Source organism: Mesoplodon mirus (genome assembly GCF_964341445.2).
Source record: "Mesoplodon mirus genome assembly, chromosome: 9".
Taxonomy (NCBI): Eukaryota; Metazoa; Chordata; class Mammalia; order Artiodactyla; family Ziphiidae; genus Mesoplodon; species Mesoplodon mirus.
In genome coordinates this window covers 59,851,933-59,869,040 of record NC_138985.1, presented here as the reverse complement: position 1 = coordinate 59,869,040, position 17,108 = coordinate 59,851,933, and the positions used below count along the sequence as shown (strand labels likewise).

The 17,108-nt window shown below is 35.2% G+C and overlaps 1 protein-coding gene across 7 annotated transcripts in view; it reads left to right on the top strand.

The window, feature by feature from the left end:
* AKAP9 (A-kinase anchoring protein 9) overlaps positions 1–17,108 on the top strand; it is a 152,864-nt gene that overhangs the window by 42,223 nt on the left and 93,533 nt on the right. For all 7 annotated transcript variants that reach the window (XM_082631818.1, XM_082631816.1, XM_082631814.1 and 4 more), the window contains 5 exons: positions 766–3,144; positions 6,136–6,349; positions 8,807–8,886; positions 12,003–12,147; positions 12,875–12,960. In XM_082631818.1, coding sequence (XP_082487944.1) covers positions 766–3,144; positions 6,136–6,349; positions 8,807–8,886; positions 12,003–12,147; positions 12,875–12,960 — 2,904 coding nt within the window. The remainder of the gene's footprint in view (positions 1–765; positions 3,145–6,135; positions 6,350–8,806; positions 8,887–12,002; positions 12,148–12,874; positions 12,961–17,108) is intronic.

Sequence of the window (17,108 nt, the reverse complement as noted above, 5' to 3'; positions counted from 1 at the left end):
CGAATGATTAGGGACATAGGGACATACCTTGGCATATGTTCTGGGTTTTGATTTATCCACAGTTCCAAAATAGAGTCCCAAATCAGAACCGGGGGGAAAAAATCTGTCCTGCTTTCAAATTTCTATTCACACCAAAAATCTAGAATCAAATTGATATGCCATAAATGGTTTAATTGTCTTGCATATCACTTGCGATTCAACCACTTAAGCATGGCATATCCCTGAACTTTTAATTCATTTAGCCTCAGGAGTGAAGTTAAGGCTGACTTACAGGAACCTGTGTTTGTTGTTTTACTCTTTTCATAATACTTGCCCACCAAACCTTCAGGTCAGTAAAATACTATATGGGAGGAACTCTGATTTATTTTTAGGACTATCTTCTGGAAATGTAAAGAGTATGTAGTGCTCTAGCTATTGCAAATACTAAATACATAGAATGTTAATCAGTTAATAAGAAAGAAGAATGTATAATGGTTTAGACACATTTTAATCCCACTGAATTTTTAAACTAAAAAATTTAGTCATAGCAATGTAAGAAAAATTTCTTCCCACCAAGAAGGCCAACACTGCTCATAGGTAGTGTTGACTACACAAGTCCTGTGTCTCATTGACGTAAGAAAAATTAAGGGGCAGGCTCAGCAGCTACTTTTTGTAGGATAATGTAAAAAGCAGTCTTCTGTCAGTCTTTTGGTAATGGGGTTAAGGGGTATAAGTAACCAGGAACTAAAAATGCCATTTTTATATTTTCATTTTTTCTTTATAAAGGAACAGGATAAAAAAGTAGAAAGCTCAAGTAAAGAAATACAGGAAAAGGAAGCAGTCATTGAAGAATTAAATACAAAAATAATAGAAGAAGAAAAAAAAACTCTTGAGCTAAAGGATAAAGTCACAACTGCTGATAAATTACTGGAAGAATTACAAGAACAGGTTGTACAAAAGAACCAAGAGATAAAAAATATGAAATTAGAGCTGACTAATTCCAAGCAAAAGGAAAGACAGTGTTCTGTGGAAATAAAACAATTAATGGGGACAGTCGAAGAACTTCAGAAGAAAAATCATAAAGATAGTCAGTTTGAAACTGATATTCTACAAAGAATGGAACAAGAAACACAAAGAAAGTTAGAACAACTCCGGGCAGAGCTGGATGAGATGTATGGGCAGCAGATAGTACAGATGAAACAAGAATTAATAAAACAACACATGTCACAGATAGATGAACTTAAAACACAACATAAGGGAGAAATGGAGAATGCTTTAAGATCATATCCAAATATTACAGTTAATGAAGATCAAATAAAGTTAATGAATATGGCAATAAATGAACTGAATATAAAATTGCAAGATACTAACTCTCAAAAGGAAAAACTCAAGGAAGAACTAGGAGTAATTTCAGGAGAAAAGTCTGTTCTGCAGAGACAGCTTGAAGACCTTTTTGAAGAATTGAGCTTTTCAAGGGACCAAATTCAGAGGGCTAGACAGACTATAGCTGAACAAGAAAGTAAACTCAATGAAGCACACAAGTCCCTTAGTACAGTGAAAGATTTGAAAGCGGAGATTATTTCTGCATCTGAATCCAGGAAGGAACTAGAATTAAAACATGAAGCAGAAGTTACACATTATAAGATAAAGCTTGAAATGTTAGAAAGAGAAAAAAATGCTGTATTAGACAGAATGGCTGAATCACAAGAAGCTGAGCTAGAGAGGCTGAGGACACAGCTCCTGTTTAGTCATGAAGAAGAACTTTCCAAACTGAAGGAAGATTTGGAAATTGAACATCGAATAAATATTGAAAAGCTTAAAGATAACTTAGGCATTCACTATAAACAGCAGATAGATGGCTTACAGAATGAAATGAGTCAAAAGATAGAAACCATGCAGTTTGAAAAAGACAATTTGATAACTAAGCAGAACCAGTTAATTTTGGAAATTTCAAAGCTGAAAGATTTACAGCAATCCCTTGTGAATTCAAAATCAGAAGAAATGACCCTTCAAATCAATGAACTTCAAAAAGAAATTGAAATACTCAGACAAGAAGAAAAGGAAAAGGGTACACTTGAACAAGAAGTTCAAGAATTACAACTTAAAACTGAATTATTGGAGAAACAAATGAAGGAAAAAGAGGATGACCTTCAAGAAAAATTTGCACAACTTGAAGCAGAGAATAGCATTCTTAAAGATGAAAAGAAGGCCCTTGAAGACATGTTGAAAATATATACTCCTCTTAACCAAGAAGAAAGATTAATTTCCATAGACTCCATTAAGTCCAGATCCAAAGACTGTAGCTGGCAAAAAGAAATAGAAATTCTTACAGAGGAAAATGAGAACCTCAAAAAACAATGTATTCAGCTAACTGAAGAGATTGAAAAGCAAAGGAACACTTTTTCATTTGCTGAAAAAAATTTTGAAGTTAATTATCAAGAGTTACAGGAGGATTATGCTTGCCTTCTCAAGGTAAAAACCGATTTAGAAGACAGTAAAAATAAACAAGAAGTTGAATATAAAAGTAAGCTTAAAGCACTTAGTGAAGAGCTTCATCATTTGCAAAGAATAAACCCAACTCTAGTGAAAATAAAAAGTTCAGTCTTTGATGATGACAAAACTTTTACAGCAGAACCATTGGAAATTGGTGAGGTTGTTGAGAAAGATACAACAGAACTTATGGAAAAGCTTGAGGTAACCAAGCGAGAAAAATTAGAACTGTCAGAGAGACTGTCTGATCTTTCTGAACAATTAAAACAGAAACATAGCGAGATTAGTTTTCTAAGGGAAGAAGTTAAATCTTTAAAGCAAGAAAAAGAGCAAGTTTTATTGAGATGTAGAGAGCTAGAAATCATAATTAACCATAATAGGACAGAAGATGTAAATGTGTGTGCTGTCCATTTAAGCTCTTTAAAAGATGGAGTTTTGACAAGCAGGGATTCTGGAGGGTGTGTTCCTAAAATAAGTAAAGATTTTGGTGAAGAATCAAAAATAATGGAGTTAAATAAAATTCCTTTTGAAAATATGACTCTTGGAAAAGAAAACAAGCAAGAATGGTTTTTTGATCACTTGCCGTCAGTGACAAATGAATCATCACTTGGGACAACTGAACCAGGTGAAAATGATAAACTTCAGCAGGAGCTCAGTGTACTTAAATCAGAACAGGTATGTTTACTTACATGTATATGCTACAGCGTACATTTCATACTAAAAGTTTTCATCTTCATAAAACATAAATTAACCTTACAAGAGAATGAAAGTAAACCCTGTAATGTAATTCTCACTTAAGCCTATCATTTATCATTTCTTTTATCTTTTTTATTCTTAAACATTGTTGCCTTAAATGTTGTTGCCGCTCTTTTAATCTTTTAGTTAATCTGCTCAGGAAATAGAACATAGAACACATTTTCTTTGAAAAGGCAAGAGTTTGAATAACAAGAGTCTGAGCTTTAGAAAAGTTATTTTGTAATATTTTGTTGCAATCCCAAAGATTGGTTTCAGTCTCATTTTGTATTGGTGTTTTCAAGGTTCCACAACTGAAAATTAACTCTCAAACTTTTAGTACTCCATATAGTTGTTCAGTAGTTATGAAACTATATTTCCCTGAGAAAAAAATCTTGGTTTAAATCCTAGCATTTTCTCAGAGTCTTGTTTTACCTGAAGCAGGGCAGGGGTGGGGGAATGTATTAATTCTAAATACAGTTAAACAGTGCATATAATGAGTAATACTAGGTCACTCCTGACGATTTTTATTTGCTGGATACTGAAAATAGAAATGACATGAAAATTCCACTGGACATCTTGTATGGTGCTAACTAGAGCTTTATGTGTTTCTTCATTTCTATAACAAGTATTTATTGAGTCTCTTGCCAGGTAGGAATAGTGGTGAACAAGAGAAAGAAGGTTCCTGCTCTCAAAGAGCATATATTCTAGTGAGGGAGGCAGGCAGTAAATGAGGAAACAAGTAGAATAGTTAAGAAAAGTGATGTTTTATAAAGAAAATAAAACAGATAATGTGATAGAGAATGGTGGGTAGTGGTGGTGGCAGCATTAAATAGGGTGGTCAGGAAAGGTGTCTAGGAGGAAGTAACATCTGAGCTGCCATCTGAATGGCAGCGAGGAGTCTACCACATGGAAATTAGAGCAATTGTGATTACAGAGATGAGTTTGAGGAACAGAATAAAGACGTATTTAGCTGAGTTTGAGGGAAGGAGAGTGGAAGAAAAAGTTTGAAGAAGCAAAAGACCAGATCTTGTAGAGCCTTACAGACTGCGTAAGCAGTTGACATTTTATTCTGTATACAGTAGGAAGCCACTGGAAAGTTTTTTCTTTTTACTTCTAATAAATGTACTCACATTTATGATCTTATATCAGATGTAAGGATATTTTAAATTTTAATAACCTAAATAGAGTTAAGATGTTCTAACTGCATAACTATTAATGCTTTGTTAAATATCTGAAATAGTTTTCAAAATCATAATTGGTTTTAATGTAATCACTCCTAAAAATGCCAGAGATCATTTAAATTTTTTTAAAAAGCATTACTGGAGGAGGACCTAAATTTGAAGCTATCACAATGGTCAAATTTTCTCAGTAAGAATTTTATTTTTTCTAACTAAAGACATTTTCAGTGACATTCAGATACCATCTCCTTGACATTAACTTCCATAAAGTAAAGAGAGGCAAACCCATAAGCTGTCCCTGCCCCACTCATCACTACCAAGACAAACCCCCTTAGTGATGGGGAGAGGAGTGAGGTGTGTGTCTGTGGAAGGAAGCTCACAGAAGAAATTGAGCAACAACTTATATAATAACACCTAAGAGCAATCTAAATATGCTTAGAAATAATGCTGAAGCCACAAAAATACTTCTCCTTTGGGACTAAACTAATTGGCTCATAAACATGAAAAGATACTTCAACATTATAAATTGATATAATAATAGAAGAGCATTTTATACCTGTCAGATTGGCAAAATAAGTTTCACACTAAAAAGTGTGATGAGAATGTGGGGAGATGAGTATTCACCTACACTGTTAAATATCAGTGTAAATTGGTGTAATTATATTTTTTAAATGTGTTAAAATCTAATGCAATTAATATACGTCGTCTATGGTGCAGCATTTACATTTCTAGGTGGCACTCAGTGTAGTCCCTGACCAGCAGCATCAGCATCACTTGAAAACAGGTTAAAATTCAAATTCTGGGGCCCACACCAGACCTCCTGAACTAGACGCTCTGGAAGAGGGGCCCAGCAATCTGTTTTAATAAGCATTCCAGGTGATTTTGATGTGTGCTAAAGTTTGAGAACCACTACACTAGAGAAACACTAGCATATTTGTACAAGGGCGTATGTATATGAACTTATTGCAGCATTTTTTGAAATATCAAAAAAATTAGAAATGATCCAGTTGATCTCCAAAAAGGAAATGGACAAATTGTGCTATATTCATATATATAATACCACAGTTACATTCATCTGTATCTCCATGGATAGATCTTAGAAGTATATTGAATGAGAAGAGTAATTTGCAAAATAAATACCATTTTGCACCATTTATGTAAATTCTTAAAAACAAAATATGCATTGTTTATAGATGCATTGAGAAGTGAGGGTATAAGAAATGAACTGTACTTGCAGCAAATTTATGATCAAATTTATGATAATGATGGCCTCTGGAGAAGGAGGAATGAGAACATAGTAGATTAAATTTTATCTGTGTTTTCTTTCTAAACCAAAAAAATATGTAGGGAGGAGAGAAATGAAAAAAAAAGATAAAATAATTGTATTTGTTAATTTGGGATGTGGGTACATAGTGTTTATTACATTATTATTTGCATTTCTCTATACTTGTTTTAAAATGTTATTTTTGAACAAAAATGAAAGATCAGGCAGTCCTAGCTATACCAAATATCAAAATTTACTATGAAGTTAAAGTAATGAAAATATTGTGCTATTTTCCTTGAAAAAGATAGGTAGGTCAGTGTAACAGAATAAGTGAGAAAAAAATTAAATTAGACATCACTTCTCTTACATGAAATTTTAAACTATAATTTCATGTATTTCCTCCCTTGTAATCAGTATATGCAAAACAAAGTTAAATTACTTGATTTGTCATTTAAAAATATTCTAACCTACACATTAATTTACTTTAAGAATGATTTAAGGCTACAGATGGAAGCTCAACGTATTTGCCTCTCTCTGGTTTATTCAACTCATGTGGATCAGGTTCGTGAATATATGAAAAAGGAAAAAGATAAAGCTCTTTGCAGTCTTAAGCAGGAGCTTATTTCTGCTCAAGAGGATAAGATCAAGGAACTTCAGAAAATACACCAGCTAGAGCTACAGAATATAAAAACACAAGAAACAGGTAAATGATTTCTAACAAAATTATAAGTATTATGAAACAAATAAGTATCACTTACAGCCCACCACTCCATGATTCTATTCTTGACTTAGACCCCATAGAGGAACATGACTGGGTATTCCAGTCCTGGACTCATTTGTTCATATAATCATAGGATACTCGTTTAAGTGCTTGAGAAATATAAAAATCACTGAGTTATTTTCCCCAAGAAGTCAACAATCCTGTGGGAAAGCAATATAAAATAACTCTTAGAAAACAATAAGAAAATTTCTATACTAGAAGAATGAACACAAAGAATGGAAGGAGAGAGGAGAAAAGTCTAGTACTTCCTGGAAGAGTGAGGCAGTAGGCAGGAGTAGGGAGGTTGGAATTTTAGCGAAAGCTCTTGAGTCTTAAATGTAGAGGTATGAGAGACTGCATCCAGTTTGGAGAGTTGAGAATTCAAGGTGTGTGAAGAAGTGCTGAGGGATAAAGATGGAAAGATTGGCAGGAGCTTGGTAAGAAAAGGCTTCATATACCCTAAGGGAAGCGTATTTAATCTTTATGCCAATGGTGATAAGACCCAATGCAGGATTTTCAATAGTGGGAGTAACATCGTGAGATTTTTAAGATGACAGCATTGGGGCAAATTGGGAGAGGTGATAAGTGATGGGAAGACCAGTTAAGCAACTCTGGCAGTAATTCTGTTAACATTAAGATGTTGAACTAAAATGTCATTGGGGATTGGAGAAGGAAGGAAAGTTTAAGAGTTAAAGAGGTAGGCTGTAGGGGCTTCCCTGGTGGCACAGTGGTTGAGAGTCCGCCTGCCGATGCAGGGGACACGGGTTCATGCCCTGGTCCGGGGAGATCCTACATACTGTGGAGTGGCTGGGCCCGTGAGCCATGGCCGCTGAGCCTGCGCGTCCGGAGCCTGTGCTCCGCAACAGGAGAGGCCACAACAGTGAGAGGCCCGCATACCACAAAAAAAAAAAAAAAAAAGAGGTAGGCTGTAGTCTGCAGTTAATATTAACAGTAAAAGGGGAAGGAATTGAGAATGATCTCTAAGTTTCTAGCTTGAGTAGTTGGATTGAGGGTGACTAGCCATGAGGAGGATAAGGACCAGATTTGTGGAAAAAATAGTAAATTAAGCTTGGAACATTGAGTTAAAAATACCTGTTGACTTTGAAAAAGAGATATCTAAGGGGTAGGACAGGAATAATGACGCAGATGTAGAGAATGGACTTGAGGACATGGGGAGGGGGAAGGGTAAGCTGGGATGAAGTGAGAGAGTGGCATGGACGTATATACACTACCAAATGTAAAATAGATAGCTAGTGGGAAGCAGCCGATAGCACAGGGAGATCAGCTTGGTGCTTTGTGACCACCTAGAGAGGTAGGATAGGGATGGTGGGAGGGAGACGCAAGAGGGAGGAGATATGGGGATATATGTATACATATAGCTGATTCACTGTTGTACAGCAGAAACTAACACAACGTTGTAAAGCAATTATACTCCAGTAAAGATGTTTTTTAAAAAAAACCCACAAATAAATTAATTAGTTAAAAAAAGAGAGAGAGATATCTATTAGGCAGTTGAAAATAGAAAGCTGAAACCTAAGAGGGAGGATTAGGCACAAGATAAAGATTTGTAAATCAAAAGACCATTTGAGGCCAAGGACAAGAATGAGATGCCCTAGGAGACTGTAGAGTGAGCCAGAGACTAAGATGGTACTGTGTAAGGAGCAATATTTAAGGAACCGTAAGTGGAAGACTAGTTGCAGTTAACTTTTACCTTTAATACTTATTTAATTACTCAATTAAATTAAACTTCCTCTGTTCAAGGTATTTTTAGGCCCCCACTCTGGACAGATCTGCCTTTGGGAATGAGGTGGCTCATAAGTTTGGAATTGTTTTGTTGAACAGAGTAGAATTTAAAGTGTGGCTTAAATAAGAATACTGTACTTTTTTACTTCAGCAGTTCTTTGTCAGTTGAATAAGATTTTAAGCATATATTGTTTGTATTGGTATCCTCTTCAGATAGAATCTGTAGTGTTTCAGACTACAAGTTAATTAATGGGTCCGTTAATGGGTGATGAAGTCAGTCCAGTGATAAAGAAGAACAGAACACATTGGCGTGCATAGCATGTAGAAATAGTAAATGTTGACTTGTGAGATTTTTGTTTCAGTTTTATATGGATGTATATATGTAATAGGTTATGCTGTATGATGTATTTCTAGTATTGGGTTGTAGTAAAAAAAAATTGTAAGTCACTTCTTTGTACCATTTTGTGGGATATAAATTGAAAATCCTACAAATTATCTTAGATGGTTAACATTGAGCAGCACAAAATAACATTGAAAGAAATAAAAAATTTTAAACTAATCTTATTGCCAGGAAGCTTCCAGTTGACATAGGTTTAATATGAAAATAGTTTCTAAGTATGTAAGCTGAACATTTTAATGCAATATCTATTCTATTAGGTGATGAAGTGAAGCCTTTACAGATGCTCATTGGAAAACTTCACAGGGCAGTGTCTGAAGAATGTTCTCATTTTACTCAGGTAAGGTATTAGTTAAAAAGTACTTTTACCATAATTCAAAAAGATACATGAACCACAGTGTTCATTGCAGCACTATTTACAATATCCAGGACATGGAAGCAACCTAAATGTCCATCAGTAGATGAATGGATAAAGAAGATATGGCACATATATACAGTGGAATATTACCTAGCCATAAAAAGAAACAAAATTGAGTTATTTGTAATGAGGTGGGTGGACTTAGAGTGTCATACAGAGTGAAGTAAGTCAGAAAGAGAAAAACAAATACCGTATGCTAATGCACATATATGGAATCTAAAAAAACAGTACTGATGAACTTAGTGGCAGGGCAGGAATAAAGACGCAGACGTAGAGAACGGACTTGAGGACACGGGGAAGGGGAAGCTGGGACACAGTGAGGGAGTAGCACTGACATATATACACTACAAATGTAAAATGGATGTGCTAGTGGGAAGCTGCTGCATAGCACAGGGAGATCAGCTTGGTGCTTTGTGATGACCTAGAGGGGTGGGATAGGGAGAGTGGGAGGGAGGCTCAAGAGGGAGGGGATATGGGGATATATGTATATGTATAGCTGACTCACTTTGTTGTACAACAGAAACTAACACAACAGTGTGAAGCAATTATACTCCAATAAAGGTATATATTTTTTTAAAGTACTTTTAGACAAGAAATGCTAAATTTTGTTACTACAAATTTGATAGGCAGAATCATCTGAGTTAGTTTTCCCTACTGTCTTACCTCGGAACTGTATTTAGAAAATACTGCTGAGTTTTTAAGTTTAAAATGAGCATTTAAATGTTTTCCTGATAATCAGTTTGAAACAAAAGAAATTTAGGTAAATTATCTCAGCAGTAGAATACACAAAAGGTATGCCTAATTAAAAAAAACAGACCAATAGAGCCTTAAGCAGGTCTGTCTCCTACCCCTGCCCACTTTGGTGGTTGAGTGATTTGATGACTTACCTGGGGATCTTGCACAAGACTAGTGAGATAAGATTTCACACTATAGATTGCCAAATCTGAAAACTAATTATGCCAAGTATAATTATATTTGTGAAGATCGGGTGAAATAGGAGCGCTTCTACACTGCTGGCGGGAGTGTACTACCTTGAGAAGCAGACTGACAAGGTATATTGTTGAAGATACGTACATCGCACAGCCCAGGCATTTACTTCTACTTAGGCTCACATTTGTGCACAACCAGATATGTTCATTGCAAGAATGTCTATGTTAAGTCAAAAATTAGAAACAACTCAGATTTTTATGTACAGGCAAATGAATAAACAAATTGTGTTATATCTGTACGATGGAACACCATATTGCAGTGTTTGCTAGGTGTACTAATATCAGCAAATCTCAAAAGAAAAAGTATAAAAACATGCATGTTAGAGTAATCACCTGTGGGCAGAGAGACAGGTGAATGAAATAGGTAAGCAGTACTTAATTCAGAAATCTTCAAATCTGTATGTAATGTTCAATTTCTTTTTAAAAATATGGATATAATATGACAAAATATTAGTATTTGTTACAGCTAGGTAATAGATGAACTATTTTTTCTGCATATTTGAAATAGTTCAATATTTAAAATACATGCCTAGGCTTGTCACAGATCTCCATCTCAGCCTGTGTATTTGTAAATTGAAGAGGGAGGAGGATGGTATTAGTTGGGAAGGTAAAGCTCCCTTACTGATTCTGATTACCTACAGAATAGTTCAAAAACAGTATTCAGAAAAGCAAAAGAAAGTCAGAAATAACCACATTCATTCAGCCTCCACCTCCCGAAGGGTTCCGGCATTGATTGTCCTTTCATATCCATTGTTGATAGTCTATACCTATGGAAAGAGGGCCCAAGTCACAGTAGTTTATTTATAAACTGACTTTATATTTTCTTTTCTTCCATTAATGTTTTTACTTGACCCCTAATCTGAAGTTGAAATATGAATCAAGTTGTTGTAATGGAGAGGTCCCCTGGAGTTCATCGTGAAACCTGATTTTGTCACTAATCATTGATGTTACTGTGGACTAGTTACTTCATCTTTCTGGATCTGTTGTCCCACCTGTAAATTGGGTGATCAGGTTTCTACCAACCTGAATCAATTTATCAATTTATGATAAAATTCTACCTTAGGGACAGTGTTGAAAATTTAATAAAGTCAATTATTAATAGTATAGTTTAACTTTTAGGCAAATCTCAAGAAATAGCAACAATAAACAAATTGGTTAAGTCTAGAAGTTGTTGATTGTTATTTCCAGTTGCATGAGGGGCACAGGTGAAACTTATTTAGAGGGCTTATGAGATGATTATGCGGCATATGTTATTTGTAAGTAATGATAAAATTGTTGCTCAGGAGAAAAACCAGAATGATGTGTCAAATATTTTTTTTCCATGTATAAACCACAGAATAGTGTTCTCTTATGTTAAAGGGTATGAATGTGATCTCCTACTTCATATATTATAATTTCTATAGAATTTATAGACTACTTTTTGAACTTCTGTCCTCATCTTTTGGTGTTTTTTCAAGGGTAGTTGACCTTACAGAGATAACATCAGAATAGGATCCAAGCCAGAAAGTGGTAGATTAAAGTACAAGATATATTCATTATTAGGAAGAAACAAAAAGTTATAATTTGATAGATATATTTGATATATATTATAGATAATGAAGACTATCAGTATTTTCCTGGTGTAAGAAGAATTTCACATTCTCTATGTGGAGAGAGATTTAGACTTGGTTATTTCTTTTGCAGCGTGATGTGATATACAGAAGAGTGTTTTCTTACTGATTTTTCTGTGCCATTTTGACTGTCTTTTTTTGTGTGTGTGTGGTACGCGGGCCTCTCACTGTTGTGGCCTCTCCCATTGTGGAGCACAGGCTCCAGACGCGCAGGCTCAGTGGCCATGGCTCACGGGCCCAGCCGCTCCGTGGCATGTGGGATCTTCCCAGACCGGAGCACGAACCCGTGTCTCCTGCATCGGCAGGCGGACTCTCCACCACTGCGCCACTAGGGAAGCCCTTGACTGTCTTTTGCATATAGAAAAATAGTGTTTAATGACCTTTAGTGGCAGAAATCAAAATTTTAATTCCATAAAATACCTAATTTTGTTGTCAACAGACTTTTTGCAGTGTCCTTGGTGAACATTATACTTCTGCTTTAAAATGTGAAGTAAATGTAGAAGAGAAAGAGAAAGAGACTTCCAGTGTTCACACTTCTGAAAATCAAGAACTAGAATTGCAAGATTATAAATATGAAGTTCAAGGTAATAAAGGCTTTACCACATTATTGAACAGAGTAATTTTCTTAAATGAATTGATAAACTTTCTCAGTTAATTCATGATTTTATCACTTAGCCAATTTGAGTTATCTTAACATCTTGTTTTTTCAGGTTCATGAAATCTTAAATCTTTAATGTACATTTTTACTTTTACAATGCAGTAATTGTGATATAAAGAGAACCAAAGCTGTCTACAAGTTTCTTTGTCTCCTTATCCTCTGTTCCTCTACTTCCATCTTTTCCTCACTATAATTCTTAATTTTATACCATAGATCCAAACCTTTAAAAGTTGTGGTATTTTATTGAATAAGTTTATGTCAGGGTTTTATTTTTTAAAAAAAGAATAAGACATTCAGTTATCTTTCTTAATAGGAATCCTATATTAGTTCATTTTTACAAATTAAACCTCAATTTTTTTGGTATTCCTTCACAGATAAAATGTTTCCTACCCCTGTCCATTTGTATGAAGAATGAACAAATATGTACAAATTAATGAATGCCAAAAGAAATTAATGTATTTTAATGTGAAGTTGTCAAGTTAATCTTTGTAGCAGGTGTTCCACATTAATGAGGTTTTAATTGTTGGTTACTAAATCTATGAATTTTACTTCTAGCAGGCAATTTTCTGAAGTTATGAATAGATGAGTAATACTTATTGAAAGAAGCAGACTTTTATTATAGAGTGAAATTATTATAATTGTTTATCATTTAGATTTTCAAGAAAATGTGCAAACTCTTCTCAACAAAGTAACAGAAGAATACAACAAACTCTTGGTACTTCAGTCACGATTAAGTAAGGTCTGTAAGATGGAAAATGTATTATGATGTTTGCATTTATTGTATTACCTGCTATTTTGTAAGCTATTTCATCAACCAAGAATTTCTAAAATAAGTGAACATGAAAAGAAAATTAGGGAAAAGTGACATATATTTATAGTATCAGTGAGCTGAAGGAGTTTCTGCAGTTTGAATACTCTTTACCCCTTTAGAGAGTTTTTGAAGTCATGATAAAGTTAAAATGTATATAAAATGTCAAATTGTAAACTTTGTGAAACGGTTGCATTTAATTTTACATATAACATTTTTTAAAGCAATGAGTCTGTTTTAGAGAAAAATGTGATTAGTTGTTTAGAATATAGCTGGTTTCACATGGTGTGTTATATAAAATTTCTTTCAAGCAGTTGTTTTAGAAATGTGCACATAGTAACTAAGTAAGAGAGTATAGATGGCATCATATAATTTATTAACTATATCAGAAAAATAATGTATATTAGTTCTTCCTCTTTCTCTTCCCCTCCTTTTTTTTCCCATTCTATTTTACCCCCTTTCTCCTTTCCCTCTCTCTTCCTCTTTCTGTGCAATTAAAGCACAACCTTATCCAGCCTTTCCTAAAATCTATAAACCTATCCCAGTATCTTACAGATAACTATGTAGGAGGACAGGTGGATGGTGGGTAGATTCAAAGCCCTTCTTTAATTCCACATTTCTCTACAATTACTAGTTTTCTTTCTCCTTCCATTCATAGCTAGATATTGAACCCTATTCAGAATCATCATACCGTTTTCTTACCAGTACCCTTAGTAGTCTAGACTTCTTGTTTTTCTGCTGCCCTTATCCTGCCTCTGAGAACCCTTCTTCTTCACTCATACTTGGGTTTCTGAGGGCTGCTAAGAAAATTAGATGGTGATGTGGTTTGGTGACACTGCATAATCATGGTCTCTGACTGCAGCTGGACCCTCAGGATCACGTGACAATTCTTTTATAGTGTCATTTATTCTCGCATAGTCCCCTCAGTGGATGCTACCTAATGTTATAACTTCCCTCGAGTCATACATTCCATTTCTACTCCCCTTTTTTCTTTGCAGGTGGCCTTATTTCTCATTTTTCTGTGAGTATGGGAGCTATCAGTTATAAATTATCTCATCTTGCTCCTTCTAGACCATATGTATTTCTTTAAATCTGACAATACTCTGTTTTCCTTCTGTCTCAGAAGAAGTTATCCCTTTTTATAACCAAGGTTATTTTATTTCCTGTCCTTTTGTTAATATCACCTTCTGTCTCCTCTAAGATTGATAACCTGTTTCTTCCCTCCTTTCTGTGCTTTCAGCTTCTTTGTCTGTTTTTCTTATTTCTGTCTTTCTTGCCCCTTGCATAGTCCTCTTGTCTCCACTATTTAGAACATAACCAGTCTTCTTGAATCTAATATCTCCCTTTGTGGTTTTCTTTCAACTTCATTGTCATATTCTTTGAAGGAAAGAATAGACTGTAGTCATAGTTTCCCATCTCTTCCTGTCTTGCTCTCTCTTCCACCCACTGTAAACAAGCTCCGAACTTATACTTCACTAAACTTTCTTTGGTGAAAGTTACCAGTGAATTCTTAATTATCAGATTTTCTTTCTGATTTCTTACCTTCCATCCTTGTATTCTTTCGTTCTTTTAAAAATATGTTGGTTTTCCTTATGGCAGTACATAGTTGAAACTATTAAATAGTGTAGGAGGGCTTACAGTAAACAAGTCACTACAGTGATGTTTGTCATTTTGCCTCTTTCCTTTCAGGACAGTGAGTGAGGAACAGTTTCCTTTGGTGAGACACAAACCTCCCTTCCCCAGTGCCAGAATGTGGGAGACTACTCTGGAACACAAACACCCACACTTGCCTCCTTAGTTCTCCCCAGACACTTCTTTCAGTTTGTTTTGAGAAAAACTTTTACCTTCCACCAGGCTTCTTCCTGGCTGAATCAGCAGAAAGGGCTATACTGTGATTAGTTAAAGGTCAATATATTTGTTTTCTGATCTCTACCTGTCATTGATCTCTCTCTGAGCCTGGGGCCTTTCTAGGGTTCTACTAGCTAAGCTAACTGTCTTCTATAACTGTGGCTCCCTTCACCTGTGCTTTAGGCTGCTGCTTCCTCCACCCTGCTTAATCAGTATTCTGCCACCCCTTTTCTGTTGAAATCTTTCTTCGTCTCTTTTATTTTTTGGTTTATTATGGATTTATACCTTTTAAAGATTCATTATGATTTTAATTGAGTCATGGGGAGGGAGGAGAGATATATGTCAGAGATCATAAACATAAATGCCTACGTGAACTCAGCTCATAAAGTAAATGAAGAAGGCCAAGTGAAAGCTGGAAAAGTGAAACCTGGAGAAAACATACCTCATCTAAAGGGGGCAGAGACTTCTCAGCTTCACATGTTGTTGTCACGTAGGAACAGGGCCCAGTGTTGTTTATTCCTTCAGTTTATCAATTTTATGTGAGGTCTTTTGCTTTTTTAAGTGTTGGGAAGTATTAAAAATAAAAAGGATTTTTTTTCCCTCCTAATTGGGAAACAATTAGGAGGGAAAAAAAAACAAGAAAAACTGTTTGGTACCCAGAAGAATACTTCTGTAGCCTAGAATTAAAGTCAGACTTCTACTTTGCAACTGTAGATGTAAATACATGCTCAGTGTTATCTTGAACTAGTTTTCTTTTTAATTCTGTTATTTTTTTTATTTTGTAGTATTAGCTACTTTCTTAGAATATTTTCTTCCCTTAGCTTCTGTGACTTCAATTCTGTGGCTTTTTAAGCCTTCGTTGTGGGTTTTGCCCACCCATTTATAGTCACCAAGAATCTGTGCTTGATCTGCTAATTATGCTGTATGCTGCCTTCATTCACTTCTATGGCTTCCAGATCTCTGTGTCTAGTCAGTTCTTACTCCTGAGCTACAGAGTCGTATATCTAATTGGATATCTCTACTCGAGTATCCTTTATGTATGTCTCAATCAACATTGAAATTGAATTTATTAATTTCTTCCCCTTAAACCAGCTTCTCTCCTTTCTCAGTTTTGAAGAGTGACATTCAACCAGAAACTTGAGGATCATATCATCCTAGACAGTTCTCTCCCCTAACTCCTGATCTCACATCATACTGAAATATACTCTGAAGGGAGTACAAAAGAAATGAAAGATGTATACCTTGTTCTCATTCAGTTATTCAGCCAGTAATTTTTATTTGCTAATTATATGCTAGGTTGTACTGTGTACTGGGAATAAAGCAGTATACAGTGTAAATAGTCACTAGATGGAAGGAATTGATAAATTGATGGACTTCATAGGCTAATTCAAGAAATATGATGTGTGTGTATATATATATATATATATATATGTATATAAAATAGTTATCCAAGGCAACATTTAATTAGTGTTCAAAAGCGAAGTACTTTTGGGACTTCCCTGGCGGTCTAGTGGTGTTAAGACTCTGTGCTTCCACTGCAAGGGGCATGGGTTTGATCCCTGGTCGGGGAACTCCAATCCAAGTGCTGCAAGGTGCAGCCAAAAAAATAAAAAATAAAATAAGAGCCAAGTACTTTTGGAATTAAGCAAATATGTAGATGAGTATAGGTACAAATAATTAAGGAAGAATTCTTGGAGGAAGTGGGACTTGAATTGGACCATGAAAGATGTGTAGGTTTAGGTAAGGAAGGGGAAGGGGAATAGCATTCCAGGTGGAAGAGGTGATATGATCAAAGTCTTGGAGGTGTAAGTGTGATATATTAGGGACATATTGCTCAGAGAGTAATGGACTTTAAGATTAGAGAGGTTAGACTGTACCAAACTTTGAATGCTAGGTGACACTTTTGTGGACATTAAAAAGCTGTTGGAGATTTGTGATCATGGTCTAGACATCATGAAGTTGAACTTTTAGGGAGATTAATCTGGTGGCAGTGGGAGGTAGGAAATAAGAAGGGACGATTCATAAGATATTTTAAGGAAGGACCTAAAGAATTTGGTAGTCAGTTGATGTGGAAGTAAAAGGAGAGGAACAAGACCAAGACAACTCATTATTTTTTTCATTCCCTGTATCAGTGAAACTTACACCTTACATGTCTGTGTAATAAGTATGGGTGTGCTGAGGGTCCCTAAGACCACTCCTCACTTCAGTGGTTCACCAGAAGAACTCACAGG